The sequence below is a fragment of the Anomaloglossus baeobatrachus genome, chromosome 1 (assembly GCF_048569485.1).
Source record: "Anomaloglossus baeobatrachus isolate aAnoBae1 chromosome 1, aAnoBae1.hap1, whole genome shotgun sequence".
Taxonomy (NCBI): domain Eukaryota; kingdom Metazoa; phylum Chordata; class Amphibia; order Anura; family Aromobatidae; genus Anomaloglossus; species Anomaloglossus baeobatrachus.
In genome coordinates this window covers 125,774,517-125,795,143 of record NC_134353.1, presented here as the reverse complement: position 1 = coordinate 125,795,143, position 20,627 = coordinate 125,774,517, and the positions used below count along the sequence as shown (strand labels likewise).

The 20,627-nt window shown below is 45.7% G+C and overlaps 1 protein-coding gene across 2 annotated transcripts in view; it reads left to right on the top strand.

Moving 5' to 3' along the window:
• The window catches only part of TEC (tec protein tyrosine kinase), a 270,212-nt gene extending 250,332 nt beyond the window's left edge, over nucleotides 1–19,880 (top strand). For both annotated transcript variants that reach the window (XM_075347019.1, XM_075347018.1), the window contains exons 16-18: nucleotides 6,671–6,789; nucleotides 16,937–17,094; nucleotides 19,437–19,880. In XM_075347019.1, the coding sequence (XP_075203134.1) occupies nucleotides 6,671–6,789; nucleotides 16,937–17,094; nucleotides 19,437–19,508 (349 nt within the window). In that variant the 3' untranslated portion in view covers nucleotides 19,509–19,880. The remainder of the gene's footprint in view (nucleotides 1–6,670; nucleotides 6,790–16,936; nucleotides 17,095–19,436) is intronic.
• The last annotated feature ends 747 nt before the right edge of the window (nucleotides 19,881–20,627 follow it).

The window sequence follows — 20,627 nt, the reverse complement described above, 5'->3', positions numbered from 1 at the left end:
CTAGGCGTAAAGAACTAGGAATACCGATGTAAGAAGTGTGTTGACATCAGTGGAGAGTATGTGGAATAAATGTAAAGTTTCATCATCCTATCTCGTTTCTTTCTGGGTTAAGCCAAAGACTTATCAGCAGCCCCTCGTATTTAGTTTAGGCAGCTGATCCATGGTTAGATATTGCGGAAGTAGCTCGAATAATCTTGACAGCATCTATGATATTTTATTTTTATAGTGCACATCTCCTGCTTAAGCCCGCTACACACGCTTCAATATATCTCACAATCCGTCGTTGGGGTCAAGTTGTAAGTGACGCACATCCGGCATCGTTTGTGACGTATCTGCGTGTGACAGCTACATGCGATCAGGATTGAACGCAAAACCGTTGATCGCAAACACATCGTATCATTCTCTAGAATTGAGCGTTTTGTTGCACGAACCTAGTGAATTGTAACGTGTGACATCCCTCATACGATTTTGTTGTCTGATGCTATGTGCGCAGGTGTGCGCTCTGCACCGCAGCTTAAAAAAGGTCTGCTTCAGAGCGCAGCTGAAAAGCTGCGTTCTGAAGCGCCTCACAATGTCTGTCATGCACTAATCTCTGTCAGTCCGTCACTATCTCTGTCCCTCACTCTCAGTCCATGTCAGTCTATCCCCCTCTATCATATACTCACCGATCCCCGATCCCTGGCGCTGCACGGCATTCACACTGCTCCGGCGGCTTTTACTGTTTTGAAAAAGTCGGCCGCCCATTAAACAATTTCGTATTCCCTGCTTTCCCCGCCCACCAGCGCCTATGAGTGGTTACAGTGAGACACGCCCCCACTCTGAGTGACAGGTGTCACACTGCACCCAATCACAGCAGCCGGTGGGCGTGTCTATACTGTGTAGTGAAATAAATAATTAAATAATTAAAAAAAACGGCGTGCGGTCCCCCCCATTTTTAAAACCAGCCAGATAAAGCCATACGGCTGAAGGCTGGTATTCTCAGGATGGGGAGCTCCACGTTATGGGGAGCCCCCCACCCTAACAATATCAGCCAACAGCCGCCCAGAATTGCCGCATACATTAGATGCGACAGTTCTGGGACTGTACCCGGCTCTTCCCGATTTACCCTGGTGCGTTGGCAAATCGGGGTAATAAGGAGTTATTGGCAGCCCATAGCTGCCAATAAGTCCTAGATTAATCATGTCAGGCGTCTATGAGACACCTTCCATGATTAATCTGTAAGTTACAGTAAATAAACACACACCCGAAAAAATCCTTTATTAGAAATAAAAACACACACATATACCCTGGTTCACCACTTTAATCAGCCCCAAAAAGCCCTCCTTGTCCGGCGTAATCCAGGATGATCCAGCGTCGCTTCCACCGCAGCTGCATGGAGGTGACCGGAGCCGCAGCAGACACAGCCGCTCCGGTCACCTCCATGCAGCAAATGAAGACAGCCGTGCGATCAGCTGCTGTCACTGAGGTTACCCGCAGCCACCGGTGGATGCAGCGGTGGCCGCGGGTAACCTCAGTGACAGCAGCTGATCGCGCGGCTGTGTTCATTTGCTGTGTGGAGGTGACCGGAGCGGCTGTGTGTGCTGCAGCTCCGGTCACCTCCATGCAGCAGCGCTGGATGCGACGCTGGATCATCCTGGATTACGCCGGACAAGGAGGGCTTTTTGGGGCTGATTAAAGTGGTGAACCAGGGTATATGTGTGTGTTTTTATTTCTAATAAAGGATTTTTTCGGGTGTGTGTTTATTTACTGTAACTTACAGATTAATCATGGAAGGTGTCTCATAGACGCCTGACATGATTAATCTAGGATTTATTGGCAGCTATGGGCTGCCAATAACTCCTTATTACCCCGATTTGCCAACGCACCAGGGTAAATCGGGAAGAGCCGGGTACAGTCCCAGAACTGTCGCATCTAATGTATGCGGCAATTCTGGGCGGCTGTTGGCTGATATTGTTAGGGTGGGGGGCTCCCCATAACGTGGAGCTCCCCATCCTGAGAATACCAGCCTTCAGCCGTATGGCTTTATCTGGCTGGTTTTAAAAATGGGGGGAACCGCACGCCGTTTTTTTTAATTATTTAATTATTTATTTCACTACACAGTATAGACACGCCCACCGGCTGCTGTGATTGGGTGCAGTGTGACACCTGTCACTCAGAGTGGGGGCGTGTCTCACTGTAACCAATCATAGGCGCTGGTGGGCGGGGAAAGCAGGGAATACGAAATTGTTTAATGGGCGGCCGGCTTTTTCAAAACAGTAAAAGCCGCCGGAGCAGTGTGAATGCCGTGCAGCGCCGGGGATCGGGGATTGGTGAGTATATGAGAGAGGGCTGGTAACTTCAGTTACTCAGGAGATTAGCGGTCACCGGTGAGTCTTCACTGGTGACCGCTAATCAGGACGCGACACAGACAGAGCCGCAGCATCACAATGAAGTCGGGTGAAGTTCACCCGAGTTCATTCTGACAGTGCGGCTCTGTCTGTGTCTGCTGTCATCTGCCATTCAGCTCTGCTACATGGCTGTCTGTGTCTGCTGTTAGCGGCCATGTAGCAGAGCTGAATGGCAGATGAAATAGTAAAAACGCATCCCTACACATTACACACGCTTGGCAAGTCAATAAATAAAAAAAAAAAAAAAGGTGCCCAATGCATACGTCACAGAACACATGATCTAAAGGATCGCACATAACATTGATCAATTTAACATAGACTACTAACGCTCGTGTGACAGCAAATGAACGACCAACGTGAAATCTCATAGATCCCGTATGCAACCTGGGCGTGTCACATCGCAAATGCGATTGTACAACTAATTGCAACGTGTAAAGTGGGCTTTAGTTGAACGTCATCTATTTTTAACTGCAGGGTCCATCTGTGAGACGATTGTGGTTGTCTAAAAATATGTCCTGATCTCAAACAGAGAGTGATCATATCAGACAGGAAACGTCTCCTGGGGGCTTTTCTCATGATTAGCACTTACACTTCAGACTGTGGCATGAAGCTTTCTTAGGCTAGTCTCATACATCGCTGCACAGCCTTGCTTTCAATGTCCTTTTTTATGGCATCTTCCTTTAGGACTTTGAAAATGCCATGAAAATTGCAAGTAGAAAATGTCACAAAATAAAAAAATACGGGAAAAAAACAGCAAAAATATCTGCTTGTGAAAAAAACCCAGTAAAAACACTTACAACACATGGCTGTGTATGTATGTGTGTATATATATATATATACTAGAAGGTGGCCCGATTCGAACGCATCGGGTATTCTAGAATTTACGTATTGTGTAGTTAATGTATGATTTTTGTTATATATAGATGTTGTTGTGTGTAGTTGCCAAGTGTTTGTATAGGGCGCTGTAAATGTTCTGGGTGTTGTCTGGGTGTGGGGGGTGAGAGCGGTGTTGTTTGTGTGTTGCGTTGTGTGTTGCGTTGTTTGTGGAGCACTGTGTGTCTGTAGCGTTGTGTGTGTGTGGTGCTGTGTGTGTTGCGCAGTTTGTGTGGGTGTGTGTGTGGGGTGCGTGTGTGTATTTTGGGGGAGGTATGTTTTGTGCAATGTGTGTGTTGCGCGGTATGTGCATATATTTGTGTGTGCCGCGGTGTTTGTGTGTTGTGTGTGTGCAGCATTGTCTGTGTGTGTGGGGGTGTCTGTGTAGGGCGGTGTTTGTGGTTCCCAGTGTGTGTGTGGTGTGTTGTGCGGTGCGTGTGTGGCAGTGTGTGTGTGTTTTGGGGGGAGGTGTGCACCCCTCATCGTGCTCCATCCCCCATGCTGCGCACCCCTCATCGTGCTCCATCGCCCATGCTGTGCACCTCCCATCGTGTTCCATCCCCCATGCTGCGCACCCCCCATCATGCTCCATCCCCCATGCTGCACACCCCCATCATGCTTCATCCCCCATGCTGCGCACCCCCCATCATGCTCCATCCCCCATGCTGCGCACCCCCTATCATACTCCATCCCCCATGCTGCGCACCCCCCATCGTGCTCCATCCGACATGCTGCACACCCCCCATCGTGCTCCATCCCCCATGCTGCGCACCCCCCATCGCGCTCCATCCCCCATGCTGCGCACCCCCCATCGTGCTCCATCCCCCATGCTGCGCATCCCCCATTGTGCTCTATCCTCCATGCTGCGCACCACCCATCGTGCTCCATCCCCCATGCTGCGCACCCCTCATCGTGCTCCATCCCCCATGCTGCGCACCCCTCATCGTGCTCCATCGCCCATGCTGTGCACCTCCCATCGTGTTCCATCCCCCATGCTGCACACCCCCATCATGCTTCATCCCCCATGCTGCGCACCCCCCATCATGCTCCATCCCCCATGCTGCGCATCCCCCATTGTGCTCTATCCTCCATGCTGCGCACCACCCATCGTGCTCCATCCCCCATGCTGCGCACCCCTCATCGTGCTCCATCGCCCATGCTGTGCACCTCCCATCGTGTTCCATCCCCCATGCTGCGCACCCCCCATCATGCTCCATCCCCCATGCTGCACACCCCCATCATGCTTCATCCCCCATGCTGCGCACCCCCCATCATGCTCCATCCCCCATGCTGCGCACCCCCTATCATACTCCATCCCCCATGCTGCGCACCCCCCATCGTGCTCCATCCGACATGCTGCACACCCCCCATCGTGCTCCATCCCCCATGCTGCGCACCCCCCATCGCGCTCCATCCCCCATGCTGCGCACCCCCCATCGTGCTCCATCCCCCATGCTGCGCATCCCCCATTGTGCTCTATCCTCCATGCTGCGCACCACCCATCGTGCTCCATCCCCCATGCTGCGCACCCCTCATCGTGCTCCATCCCCCATGCTGCTTACCCCTCATCGTGCTCCATCGCCCATGCTGTGCACCTCCCATCGTGTTCCATCCCCCATGCTGCGCACCCCCCATCATGCTCCATCCCCCATGCTGCGCATCCCCCATTGTGCTCTATCCTCCATGCTGCGCACCACCCATCGTGCTCCATCCCCCATGCTGCGCACCCCTCATCGTGCTCCATCGCCCATGCTGTGCACCTCCCATCGTGTTCCATCCCCCATGCTGCGCACCCCCCATCATGCTCCATCCCCCATGTTGCACACCCCCATCATGCTTCATCCCCCATGCTGCGCACCCCCCATCATGCTCCATCCCCCATGCTGCGCACCCCCTATCATACTCCATTCCCCATGCTGCGCACCCCCCATCGTGCTCCATCCGACATGCTGCACACCACCCATCGTGCTCCATCCCCCATGCTGCGCATCCCCCATCGTGCTCCATCCCCCATGCTGCGCATCCCCCATTGTGCTCTATCCTCCATGCTGCGCACCACCCATCGTGCTCCATCCCCCATGCTGCGCACCCCTCATCGTGCTCCATCCCCCATGCTGCGCACCCCTCATCGTGCTCCATCTCGCATGCTGCGCACCCACATCGTGCTCCATCTCCCATGCTGCGCACCCCCCATCATGCTCCATCCCCCATGCTGCGCACCCCCCATCGTGCTCCATCCTCCATGCTGCACACCCCCCATCGTGCTCCATCCTCCATGCTGCACACCCCCCATCGTGCTCCATCCCCCATGCTGGGGCCGCCGGGGGCGGGTCCGAGCGTGGCAACGTGTGCCGGGGGCGGGGCTGAGCGGGCGAGGCATCAGCGTATGCCAGCTCCCTGCACATGTGTACCGGGAGCCGGTGTACGCTGGTAACCATGATACACATCGGGTAACGGAGCGGGGCCAAGTGTGCCATCGTGTGGCGGGGGCGAGGCGTCAGCGTATGCCGGCTCCCTGCACATGTGTACCGGGAGCCGGTGTACGCTGGAGCGGGGCTGAGCGGGCGAGGCGTCAGCGTATGCCGGCTCCCTGCACATGTGTACCAGGAGCCGGTGTACACTGGAGCGGGCGATGCGTGCGGAGGGCCGGGGCGAGCGGCCAATCCATGCGGGGGGCGGGGCCAGGCCGAGCCCAGCGGCCAATCCGACAGTTGTCACTGTAACGACACTGTCACGGTGACACAATTTTGGAGCAAGACAGACAGACAGACAGAATAAGGCAATTATATATATAGATATATATATAATATAAATTGTCTGCAATGGAGGACGTCATTCTGCTACAAATGCTATTGTTCAGCACTAATGTGGTACTAAAGTCCCAGCATAGTCTTTTCTGCCTAGTATTTTGGGCATGTTCTTGGCATTAATTGCTAATGGTTTGGAGAGACAAACCAAAAATAACATTGTTGGATTCCAAAAGGTTCTGTAGCCATGGTTAGGACCGAGACGATGAGATGACGTGCTGTCTTTCAGCTCTTCCCACCAACAGTAGTAACAGTTGTTTAGCTCCCCAAACCGCTACCACGACATGGCAATGTTGCCAAAAATGCCTCTGTGTGTTTATGACTAGTGAAGAGTCATCAGGGCGTTGCTGCTGTTGGGAAGAATCAGGTAGGCAGTCCAGTCTCCAAACCTGTCCTTTTAGGCTTTATTGTCCCGTGGCCTCGATTTAGAGTTAGTAGTGGTTTCCAAAGCTGTTTGATGGTGTACCGAGATGTGGTCAAGCTTTCTCAGGTTGATCACATTTTATTATTCTCTATTCAAAGAAATTAGGTGATTTCTGCATTATTATGTGTTAAGTATATTTTTTTTTAAGTTTTCTTCATCTCTTCTGTTACTAAAACCAGGTATGTCCTTGATGATCAGTACACCAGTTCCTGTGGCGCTAAGTTTCCAGTAAAATGGTCGCCCCCTGAAGTGTTCAACTACAGCAAATTCAGCAGCAAATCTGATGTCTGGTCTTTTGGTAAGATTACATTCTTAGGAGAAAATATGACTGTACTCATATTGTACCCTGGAGTATTGAATTTAGCTGCAGTGTAAGGTCTCCTTCACACGTCCGTGTTTCCGGTGCGTGTTACGTTTTCACACGTACCGGAGAGACGGACGTAAGTAAACACATTAAAATCAATGGGCTTTGCACACACATGTGTGTTTTGACATAGACCCTGTGTCCGTGTGGCGCACATGCATGTTCGTGTGCTCCACTGGACAACATGTCCGTTTTCTCCAGCAGCACTGCTGTCACACGGACCGCACACTGATGTGATCCATGTGACATCAGTGTGACACGTACTGGAGAAAACACGTCTTTGAAATAAAATTATTTTCTATACTCATCTGTCTGCAGCCCTGCTGTCTTCGGAACTGCTGTCACTTGCTTCCGGGCCCGTTCATTATACTCATGAATATTCACTGCGCCGCTGGAGTCAGCATTGGCGGGGACAAGGTGACTATAGAAGTTCATGGTATCCTTGTGCGATGCAGATGTCACATGGATAGCATACTCACAGCACACGCTGAACACACACACGGACATACACACCCACACCATGGAACATGCAAAAAAAAGAATAAATAATAATAATATATGAACACAGATGTTAACAGGCTACGAGAATGCAACAAGGCAGTTAGGCTATGTGCACACAGTGCGTTTTTCGCGGCGTTTTTGCGCGTTTTCCGGTGCGTTTTTGCTCAGAAATCTGCAGGACTTTGCTTCCCCAGCAAAGTCTATGAGTTTTCATTTTTGCTGTCCGCACACAACTTTTTTTTTTAAGCTGCATTTTTGAGCTTAAGAAAAAAAATGGACATGTCAATTCTTTCCTGCGTTTTTCTGCGTTTTTCCCCCCATACAATGCATTGGAAAAACACAGAAAAACGCAGAGATCGAAAACGCAGCAAAACGCACCAAAACATGGTAAAAACGCATGCGTTTATACCAGTGCGTTTTTTGCGGCTTTTTGCTGTGGGTGCGTTTTTCAGTGTTTTTGTGCGTTCTTAGCGGCCAAAAATGCAACATAAAAAAACACAGCGTGCGCACATAGCCTAAATGTGACTCAGTGGTGACTCAACAACAGATTTTTTTTTTCACACGAACAAAGGGGTAGTGGAAGTGGAGTATGATAAGGGAACAGCACAAGTGACTACAATAGTACAATATTTGTACAGTTGGATTCTTCTCACACTAAAGAACAGATAGTGCTAACGTTAACTTCCCAGCCTCTCTGTTGGGGAAGCATGACTGTCACCCCAGTTCTTGTCATGATTCCCCTCTTCTAGATAATTCAATCTATCAACACAGAGGCTCTAATTGGGCTATGGTACAACCTACTAAGCCGCAAGTTCAATTTTAGTGTAATTCACTAATTTAATTCAGTAATTTAGGGTAATTCTCCTCACCGAGTACCGTACGACTGGACAGGAAGCAACAGTCCGGCTCACTTAAATCTCCTGTAAACAGTGTCTGGTGTCACTTAAGTCTTCTCCAGGGACAGGTCTATCACAGGTATGTCTGTGGTAATAGGCAGTTCCAGTTCAGGGTGTACTGGCCTTTTAAGAAAGAGGTGTGTCTGCACGCGCACCCGCAGGACACTCTCGGGAGGCCTCTGTGACGTATGCAGGTCCTGGGAGACAGCAGCAGTGACCGGGGATGAAACAGACACCGCTGGGCTGCCAAGAGGGTAAGAGTGCCAGCATCCCCACCAGGGGAGGGGGCAGGGTAGAGCAAGGACGCCGGTACGGGCATTACAACTATCCTTGGTGGATTCAGCCACTGACTGGTTCGCTATTACTGCGCTGGAATAGTGCATCCTGCCATCTACACCAAGTGTAAACAGGCTACTCAGTGATGACTCAACAACAGAAGTTTATTTTACACAAACAAAGCAGTAGTAGTTGTGGAGTATGATAAGAGAACATCATAAGTGACTACAAATAAAACACATTTATACTCTGTAATAGATACAGTGTACAAGATGTAAATGCAATATTTGTACACTTTTTTTTTCTTAGAACACTAAAGATAGTTCGTACATTAACTTAAGGCCGCTTTACACGCTGCGACATCGCTCAAGCGATCTCGTTGGGGTCACGGAATTTGTGACGCACATCCGTCCGCTTTAGCGATGTCGTTGCGTGTGACACCTATGAGCGATTTTGAATCGTCGCAAAAACGTTCAAAATCGCTCATCGGTGACATGCCACCCTATTCCCGATTATCGCTGCTGCGGCAGCTAGCGATGTAGTTCCTCGTTGCTGCGGCAGCATACATCGCTATGTGTGACACCGCAGGAACGAGGAACCTGACCTTACCTGCGTCCGCCCGCAATGAGGAAGGAAGGAGGTGGGGGGGATGTTACATCCTGCTCATCTCCGCCCCTCCGTTTCTATTGGGCGGCGGTTCAGTGACGCTGCTGTGACGTCGCTGTGACGCTGAACGAACCGCCCCCTTAGAGAGGAGGCGGTTCGCCGGTCACAGTAACATTGCTAGGCAGGTAAGTAGTGTGACGGGTCCGCGCGATGTTGTGCGCCACGGGCAGCGATTTGCCTGTGTCACACAACCGATGGGGGCGGGTATGCACACTAGTGATATTGGTCACGATATCGCAGCGTGTAAAGCGGCCTTAAGTCCCAGTCTCTCTGTCGGGAAAGCATCAATGTCACCCCCACATTATTTTCGAGATCCCCGTTTCAATCTATGAACACAACAATTCTAATCTGGCTATGGTACAATCCGCTAAGCTGCAAGTCCAATTTTAGTGGGTACCATACATCTGGACAGGAAGCAACTACCTGTATCGAATCTTCTTCTGGAAACAATATACAGTCTTCGGTGTTCGGTATTAGTTCTTTGGTATTCGGTCTTTGGTATAACTTAGGTCTTCTCTGGGGTCAGATCCCTCAAGGTACGCCTACAGTAATGGCGGTTATAGGCCCTATCTGCTGCTCACGCGTCTGATTCCTTCTAAGTCTTGGTGCCAACTTCTTCCCACTTTGGCCGTCCCGGGTTTTTATATTAAACAACTACGTTACAATTGTAATATGACCTGGCATCTCTTCTAAACTCTTCCCTCAAGGAAACACACATTCTATCCTTCAGTTCCTGCTTGCCCTTTCCAACAGATAGCGATATTCACTTGCAGATTTTTTAAGATGTTTACAAAGTGTCTTTCATTCAACACCCTCTTAGGCTGCTTTCACACATCAGTTTTTTGGCATCAGGCACGATCCGGCGAGAAATCTGATGCGACAGATCCGGCGAAAAAACGGATCAGTTGCATCAGTTTTTTCTATTAGTTCCTTCAGTTTTTTGACAGATCTGGTGTGATACTGAGCATGCTCAGTTCAAAAAACCGGATCCGGCGGCTGGATCAGTTTTTTGCCGGATCCGGCGTCCATAGGCTTCCATTATAAAACAGGCCGTACGGCGATCCGGCGCAATGTGGTTTTTCACCGGAGACAAAAAACATTCCTCTCAGCGTTCCATCCGGTTGACGGACAAGCAAAAGCCGGATGGAACGCAAGGCCATCCGGCGCAATCCACTGCTAATAGAAGTCTATGGAGCAATAAACGGATCTGGCGGCAAAAGACGACGGATAGGTTTTTTCAGGTTTTTGCCGGATTGTAATTACTACAACTTGGCACCGGGATCAACCCCGACCAAGTAAGAAGTGAATAAACACCAATAATTAGCTATAATAAATATGCAAATTTTATTCTTAACAAGTTTCATTTAATTATACATAAACAAGAGAGCCACCTGGGGGGCGCATGAAATACAGATAAATTTGATATTCACCCAAAAGTACAACAATCATTCCCAACTATATATAATAGTTGCTATACATCAGGAAATTTCCCCAGCCAAAATTCAGCATATATCACATGCTATCATTAATTCTGAGGTGTTCTAAGAAATATTCCTAAACACCTGATATCATCATGGAGTAACATGTATACAGAAAATAGTGGTAAAAGATAATGTATTATATTAAATCCATAGCCCTAATAAATTTGGGCATATGGAAAACCTAATACCACTAGTCCATAAACAAGTTAAACTTGATCATATGAAACATATTATTAAGACACCACTGCCATCTAGTGTTCACTGATATGAACACCCCATCAAACATTACCTTACGTTTTCCTGGCTAGGGGAACTGACATGACTAACAGCAATGAAACATCTATTAGATTGAATTGTGGCGTAATTACCTGGGTAAATATCCTGGAGTTTTCCAAAGTAATGTGTCTGGCCACGTGTCCCACCACCCCTGACGTACGTTTCGCCGCTCGCTTTATCAAAAGTGTTTTTTGCCGGATTGTGCCTGATGGCAAAAAACTGATGTGTGAAAGCAGCCTTACACTGACAAAAACAGATTTTGCACTTTTTTTGTATTAAAATCTGTCATTAAGTTGCAATGCTTAAAGGGAGTTTGTCAGCGTCAAACGACCGTTAAAGCCAAGCACTTTTGGAATTGCCTTGCAGCTCAATGTAATAACTAGTTGTTTTCCATTTATATTTGTCCTCCTCTGACTCCAATGAAACCAAAACTGTTAAGGAAGAAGGAGATGGAGATAGGGTGCACAGAGCGCTGTGCTTGGTTTGTACTGTCATTTTGTGCTGACAGATTCCCTAAACTGAAGAATCTAAGATTTCTCCCCTTCTATGGCATTAATTCCTGTGATGTTAATTTGCTTCATGACTAGCCAGACCTGGGTTTTATTCCATAGGTAAAGAGATTGTCCATAAATATAAATCATTGTAGAATTGTTTGACTGCTTCGTTTTTGGCAATAATCCAGTGCTCGCTGATCTGTCCTTGACACATCGAAACTGTCCGGAGATGTCAACTCATCCAATCACTGATTAAAGTACTGGCCCACCTCAGCCGTGAACTGGTTGAGCTGACATCTTCTCTGATTTCCAATACATGAAGGATAGTAACATGAAACACAAATGTTGGCGTCCGCTGCTTTTACATTGATGATCAATCGGTGGTTGGTTCTTCAGATCATTTCCTGTGGCCAGTAAACAGTTTTTAGAGCTGATGTTCCTCTCTGTACAGTTTCCATCCGGCCACAACAGAAAGTGATGACAACTGACCGGCGGACGTGTCCTACCCCCATCGATCTTATACCATTAGCCTATGCTATGGATCAGTCATCAGTATAAAAGTATTATACAATAAACAAGCTTTTAATAAGTAAATGTGTAATAAAACAGAAAAAATGTAAAAGTACTGCACACACTCATTTCCAAATTCTTTTTATATATTAGCAATACATATTTTTAGTATCATAATTATAATAATCTATACAAGAAATTATCAAAATAATTTTTAGCATGATCATCATTTTCATTTTGACCACAATGACCCTTGTAATTTGTAAACCTTTTATGCTATATAATAATGAAAAATAATACACTGGAGGACGAGAGTAAAGTGCAATTATGAATAATTTTTATTGAATACACAACAAGAAAAATAGTTAAAAATGGTACACTACCAAAAATCTTAGGGGTACGTACACATAAGACCCAGTGAAATTCATAATAGCCCACCCAATTATGTCCGAAATACTGAATATAGTAGTCTATATTAAATCAGGGCTAGCAGGTAAAGGGGTCTAATATGGACGATGTGAATAATTCTATAGGGACTGCATTAGAAATATAGTACAAAAATCAAACCATGATTCCCCACCATGTATTGGTAGGAAATCATGGTGATTATGCTGAAGGCACCATAGAGAAATAAATGTTAGTACCAATCTAATACGGATAGCACCGGATAATGGTACATCCAGAAAGTACAGGGTAAAAGGATAAACTCTCTTACCTAAAGTGCTTAAGTGCAATGCCGGTGCAGCAAAAATCTCGATGAGGCCAGCAAAATAACGCAGTCCCAAGTAAAATGGAAAGGTATCCCTATAGATTGCCAAAGGTCTCCATCCGACGCGCGTTTCGCGAGGATTCTATAGCTTTATCAAGGTGGGGAACCAGAGTCTGGTCTGGTTCCCCACCTTGATAAAGCTATAGAATCCTCGCGAAACGCGCGTCGGATGGAGACCTTTGGCAATCTATAGGGATACCTTTCCATTCTACTTGGGACTGCGTTATTTTGCTGGCCTCATCGAGATTTTTGCTGCACCGGCATTGCACTTAAGCACTTTAGGTAAGAGAGTTTATCCTTTTACCCTGTACTTTCTGGATGTACCATTATCCGGTGCTATCCGTATTAGATTGGTACTAACATTTATTTCTCTATGGTGCCTTCAGCATAATCACCATGATTTCCTACCAATACATGGTGGGGAATCATGGTTTGATTTTTGTACTATATTTCTAATGCAGTCCCTATAGAATTATTCACATCGTCCATATTAGACCCCTTTACCTGCTAGCCCTGATTTAATATAGACTACTATATTCAGTATTTCGGACATAATTGGGTGGGCTATTATGAATTTCACTGGGTCTTATGTGTACGTACCCCTAAGATTTTTGGTAGTGTACCATTTTTAACTATTTTTCTTGTTGTGTATTCAATAAAAATTATTCATAATTGCACTTTACTCTCGTCCTCCAGTGTATTATTAGTACTATGAGTAGTGCTGGCACCCTCCCTGCCTTATCTTGGTAGGCCTGGTGCTCACAATTAATGGCTCTTTTTGTGAGATATGTGTTGTTAATATATAATAATGAAGTGGTGTTTAATAACAGAACACAACCTACTATTAGTATTAGTAGGTTTGAGCGGCAGATCCGAGTCCGACCCAGACGCGGGATTCCGGGTGCGCGATCCGGACCCGTTTTTTGGGGGGGGGGGTTTCTCCCTCTCTCTCTCTCTCTCTCTCTCTCTCTCTCTCTCTCTCTCTCTCTCTCTCTCTCTCTCTCCTCTCTCCTCTCTCCTCTCTCCTCTCTTTCTGTCTCTCTTCTCTCTCTCTCTCTCCTCTCTCCTCTCTGTCCTCTCTCTCTCCTCTCTCTCCCCTCTCTCTCCCCTCTCTCTCTCTCTCTCCTCTATCTCCCCTCTCTCTCCTCTTTCTCTTCTCTCTCTCTCCTCTTTCTCTCCTCTCTCTCTCTCCTCTCTCTCCCCTCTCTCTCTCTCCTCTCTCTCTCCTCTCTCTCTCTCCTCTCTCTCTCTCTCACTCCTCTCTCTCTCCTCTCTCTCTCTCTCCTCTTTCTCTCCTCTCTCTCTCCTCTATCTCCTCCCTCTCTTCTCTCTCTCTCCTCCCTCTCTTCTCTCTCTCTCCTCCCTCTCCTCCCTCTCCTCTCTCTCCTCTCTCTCCTCTTTCTCGTCCCGGATTCCACTCCCCATTGACATACATGGGGCCGGATTCCGGATCGGATCCGGTCTTCTTTGTCAACCCGCCGGTGATCCGCCGGACCCGGATTATTGCCAGTCCGCTCAACTCTACCTACTATATGAAGAAAAGAAATGCAGCATCCTAATATTCTAACTGATGGCATCAGAAGAGCTGTGTTACTTATATGTGTCACCCTTGTACATAGCGGTGGGCTGTGTGGTTGATTTGTCACCACCAGGAAGCTGTATCACAGCCTGATGCCATGATCTGCTGAGTAATTTCTCACTAGAATAAATATAATGAGGGAAGTAAGAAGTGAAATTGAAAAGCATTACTTTTAAAAGGGAAATATATGTTTGAAGCGCCACTCCAGCTTTTTTTTTCCCAGCACTGGTTTGGTGCTTTAAATGTAAGCCCCCCTACCCCCTGTTTTACAGTTGCCTTCTAGCAGCTTCACATTTTACCGACACCGTTCCCGTCCCATGGCTCATCTTGTCACTGTAACTTCTGATTGGCCAGAAGTCAGCAGTTATGTCACAAGCTCTAAATGCAGGTCTATGAGAGCCAGAACGAGGCTCCTATTGACTTGTACTGAGTTGTGACCTCCAGTGCGCTCCATGAAACACTGAAGATGCTGCAGGTAACAATCCTTGAGACCAACCAGAGCTGCGGCAATAGAAGATGAAGCTGCCGTAAGGTGAGTATAAGACGGGGGCAAGGGACTTACATTTAGAGCCCCATCTTTATAAAAATAAGATAAAAGCCTCTTTCTTTTAGGGTTGTGTTATCAAAGCATTCTCCAGTCCTGTTAAGACATATTGGCACCAGGCTACCATGCTTAGGACCTTCTTCTATTAGCCAATGCTCAGAACTGATATGAGTAAGACTTGCAATGGGGGTCCAATCTCACTTATGCAATAAATACACTGCTGTTTATGGTCAGCATGCAGTAATACTATACTACTAATACTGTGCATGCTGCAGTTTTGTTAAAATCATTGTTTCATCTGCTGCAGACCTAGCAGTTGTCTGAATGATGAGCTCTGAATAACTCCACCCACACCACTGATTGCCAGCTTTCTGCCTATGCATAGTGTACACAGTGTACCAATCAGTGTTGTGGGTGGGCTTTGCAGAGCTCATCATTAAGAGAACTGCTAGATCTACGGGATATCAGATAAAACAATGATTTTATCAAAACTACAGAAAGCAGCTCAGTAAGTGATAGACTGATGGAGTCGGGGTCTCTGCCCCTACATTATTCTGCTTTTTGATTAGTTGGCAAAAACCTGGTGATAGAGTCCCTATACAACATAATGTATTTGTAGAAAGACTAATGTTTTCAAAATAAAAAAGCAAAATAACAGAACAAGAGACTTTGGACTTTTTTTTTTTTACTAAGTAAAATAGTGAAAGTATTCAGAAGTGATACAGCTGCCCTTTTGATATAGGGTTTATGTCTCTTGATGCATATATGTGTGAATGTTTCCAATGTCTTCCCACATTGGTTTGGTGAGTGCCGTCAGTCTTTTTGTTTGTCTTCCCACATTGACCGAGCTGTTCTAAATAATATCCAGCTGATAAAGTGTCATTCATCATGCCCACAATAGGTCGAATACAGTGTGTCCACCCATATCCTGTCCACCGCCATTAACTTGAGAACGGTGGCAACTATAGGAATAGAAGTGGTGTCTAGGTATAGTAAAGTAGCCATGCACTACGCAATGAAACAACCTGTAGTGCCACCTGGTGGAAAACAACAGAGTTAGCATTTTTATCTCGAAAATGGAACGAAATAGAGAAAAAAAGTGAATTACAAAGTTGTAGGGCATCATCAATTCAATACGAATCAACACCTTGCATACAGAAATGCTATGATTAGAACGTGTAAAACTCACAAGGCTGCGGACGTGAAGCGATACCTCATGGAGACCTTCCTACAAGTCATTGGGTATGGTGGCTGCGAGGAGTGGCCTCCACGCTCACCTGACCTGACCCCAATGGACTTCTTTCTGTGAGGTCACATCAAACAGCAGGTGTATGCGACCCCTCCACCAACATTGCAGGATCTACGACGATGTATCACAGATGCTTGTGCAAACGTGTCACCTACCATATTGCACAACGTGAGATACAGTATGCTGTGCAGAGTCCAGATGTGCATTGCAGCTGACGGTGGCCACTTTGAGCATCAAAGTTACATGAGCGCCATATGCGTGACCAGCATTCAATGTTCTGGGGGTTCATGGGCTTCATATCATAGCATTTCTGTATGCAAGCTGTCGATTCGTATTGAATTGATGATGCCCTACAACTTTGTAATTCACTTTTTTTCTCTTTCGTTCCGTTTTCGAGATAAAAATGCTAACTCCGTTGTTTTCCACCAGGTGGCGATGTAGGTGGTTTCATTGTGTAGTGCATGGCTACTTTACTATACCTAGACACCACTTCTATGACTATAGCTGCTGCCGTTCTCAAGTTAATGGCGGTGGACAGGATATGGGTGGACACACTGTATTTTCAAAAAGTATAAATCTATGCATGGGCGGACAATTGGTGCCACTTGTGCAGCCAAACAAGGGGTCCGTCCATCTCTACTTCAAAACAGGTGGAATTGTGCTTTATGATGAGTTATTGGACTCAAAAAAGGGCCTATATACTGTTCTTGCACAGGGGCTCTTTTCTGTCTGTGTCTGCCAGTGAATCTATGCATTCTGTTTCTTCAGACCCCTTATTCTCTAGTGTGAGTGTCACTGGGTCCCATTTGACATGTTCCTCTCTCTTATTTTCCTTTCTAGGTGTATTAATGTGGGAAGTATTTACAGAGGGGAAGATGCCCTTTGAAAGCTATTCGAACCTTGAAGTAGTAGAAATGGTTTCAAGAGGAGACAGACTCTATCGACCAAGGCTGGCATCAAACAGGATCTACGCTATTATGGTGGCATGCTGGCATGAGGTGGGTTGCAGGTTACTCATAAATTCAAATATTGCAATATTTAGGCAATGTACGGGTTTGGAAATGTTCATCTAACCCATGCTGAGGAAGAATACACATTAAAGACTATGTGTTTCTTTATCGCCAACTACATTTTTTTGTCTTAATGCATTTAAAGGGAGTCTATCAGCAGGTTATTGCTATGTAATCTGAGAACACCATGATATAGAGGCTGAAAGCCTGATTCCAGTCATATGGCACTTATTAGGCTGAGTGTTACCGTTTCAATAAAATCAGTGTTTTATCAAGAGGAGATAATCAGCACTGGACTAGGTGTCTTGTGCTTTCTAGTCAACTGCTCTGTCACCATGCCCCTACTATTGATTGACAGCTTTCTGTGTACATTGACAGTGGCTAATCAGTGGTGGGGGTGGGGTTATACAACCCTCAGCATTTGGAGCACTGTTAGATCTGCAGTAAAGAAAACTGAATCAAAATAACAGCATGCAGACCACCAAGTGACATATCACTCGAATCGTGGTCTCAATCCCTACATCATGCTGCTCTCAGATTACATAGCCAAAACCTGCTGGAAAATTCCATGTAAAATGAGAAAACGTTGCAAATAATCTGTCTAAATTCCTTCAATCTTTTATGTGTACAATTCCTATGCAGATGTATGCATTTTCATTGATGCATATTATACATACCAAAGAGTATACAGGATATGTTTGTAGTTGGTTACCATGGAGACTTATAGGTCTGCATGGGAGCTGTAGACATAAAATGGATGAAAATTTTAGTTGCTGCCAAGTTGCTTCAGTTTTAGAGGCATTGGGAAATAAAACAAACTAGAATGCAGAGTATTCAGTTTATTATTCTACCACTGCATGAGACGTGGAATAAACGGACCCTAGAGTGATAGCCGCTGTGGACCCCATTATGACTCAACTTTTATAATCTATATATATAATATACTGTATATACCAGTAACACAGCATTGTCCTGTGTAAGAGAAGCAGGGTATAGAGCAGCCGTGATCCTCCTTTGGGGGTCCCAACTTTACTTCACTCTTACTAGAAGCTGATTTTTCCGAAAAATCAATGCCAACCATAATTTTGCCAAAATGCATTACAAATATGATATCCACTGCTCTGCCTGGTCGGCGTTTCTTCCTCTTGCAGAATTTTCGATCAATTCCCACCATTATGAGTCCTCTGGGGTATCACCCTTTTTTTCTGTTTATGGTCAACATCCTCAATTTTGTACATTACGTAGGAGTCACTATTCTGGGGTTACGAAAGAGGATAAGGCAGGGTCTGTTTTGTCCTCTATATGGAGTAATGTTCAGTGGCACTTACGTAGCCTGAGCGCTAGATATAAGCATGTGGTCCGGACCTGAGTGTGGGTGATTGGGTGTGGTTATCCACAAAACACATTAAACTGAAGGTACCCTCTGTTAACTTGGGTCCTCGTTTCATTGGCCTATGGAAAATCTCCACCATTATCAATCCGCTGGCCTATCGGTTCGCTTTGCCAGTGGTTTACAAGATCCACAATGTGATCTGGTCAAAATAAAAGCTCGCTCAGGGGACTGTTAAACATAAACTGAATAATACTCATTTACCAAAATCCACCTGCATCCAGCGTGGGCTGCTACGTGGTCTGGAGATCTCACCAGTCCAACAGCTGCTGAACCACTGCGACTTGTGATCGGCTGCAGCAGTCAGGTGACTTTGATCAGCACGCCATCAGAAAATCATCCAATTACTGCAGTTAATAACAGGCTGCAGGGTTCTGGCAACTGGTGGCACGATAATGTCTCCAAGTGACCTGCGCCAGATCCAAGTAGGTGAGTATTACTGAAATTGTAGTTTTATAGAAATCCAGTCCTCTGGGTTAGCTTTTATTTTGAATGCACAACTCGTTCTAATAATAATATTTGTTCACTTATATAGCGCCATTAATTCCAGAGTGCTTTGCTTACATCAGCAACACTGTCCCCATTGGGGCTCACAATCTAAATTCCATATCTGTATGTCTTTGGAGTGTGGGAGGAAACCGGAGTACCCGGAGGAAACCCACGCAAACACGGGGAGAACATACACACTCCTTGCAGACCTTACTTTCACAAGGGTAAAAATACAGAATATTCTGAAAAGGTTCTCTTTAATGGTGACAAACAGTGGTTAGTGGATACAGAAAGTATCTTGGAAAATTTGCCTAACATTTATTTACTAAAAGTGAAATACCTCTTTAAACTTTCTAGAGATGTCACGGTAACAAGCCTGAGGTTCTCCGATTTTCTGGCTATTGCTAATATTCTTCTTCATGTATTTTACATTTATTAATTTTTATTTTAGAAACCAGAAGGACGTCCCAAGTTTTATGACCTGCTGATTCACATAGGACAAATCCTGGAAGGAGAGCTCTGATGAACATTGGGATGTTGGTAGCTGGACCTCTGGACTATTGGACTCCTTTCACTTGTGCAGTTCCTACATAATTTCTCTTTCTTTGTTTAGTTAAACTGTTTGCACACTACGTGTTTTACTGATTACAGATTAACCCACCCTATGTTCAATGACCATAATGTTGTGAAACTATTATGGATTTGGATTCTGGATCAATGTTCATTCCTGTGGACTTTCTGGAAAATGTTCATTCCTGTGGACTTTCTGGAAAATGTTCATTCCTGTGGACTTTCTGGAAAATGTTCATTCCTGTGGACTTTCTGGAAAATGTTCATTCCTGTGGACTTTCTGGAACAGTAATCAATGAATGGTAATAAATGTTTTACATTTACATTGAGACTGTGACAATGTCTGAAGCTAATAACCGATAGTAAATAATGAATATAGTCTATATATTCCGATCGATGTGTGAAATTGCTTCTTTTTTGCGCTTTTCTGCAAGTTTCTGAAGCAAGATACCCAGAAGAAATTTGTTGTAATTATTGCATTTTTCCGTTTTGCTTCTCTTTTGGTGCAGATTTGATGCAGCGTTCTTTTACTTCCAATGTTTTAGGGCAGAAATACAAGGATTCTGCACTAAAAATTAAATTTCATTTTTATATACATTTTTTTCACAGTTCCCATAGAAGCCTACAAGAAAAAAATGCATCAAAAACATCAAATAATGCAGTGTCTTTAAACAGAGAGTGGGCATGAGTTTTCCTGAAATCACATCCACTTTGTTTTTACTGTTAAGACAGATTTTTTGCACAGAAAAAACCCTGCAGAAAAATTGGAGTATATATGAACCATGGCCTATCACAAAAGTATGTGTCACCCGTTCTCAGATCCGGGGTATCAGCCACGTTTTTTTGCAGACACGATTTGAAAAGTTTGATTCTGGGGACCCACGTGTCCTGCACAAAGCTCTGACCTCAACCCCTCAGAACACTTTGGGAATGAGTTGGCACTCCGATTGTGAGACTGACTTTCTCAATCCATTTTTGGCTGAGTAGGCACAAAATCTCACACATTGTGAAATCATCCTAGTAATATGGAGCTGTAAAAAGGAAAACCAAATGCACATTGTCAGCCATTGTT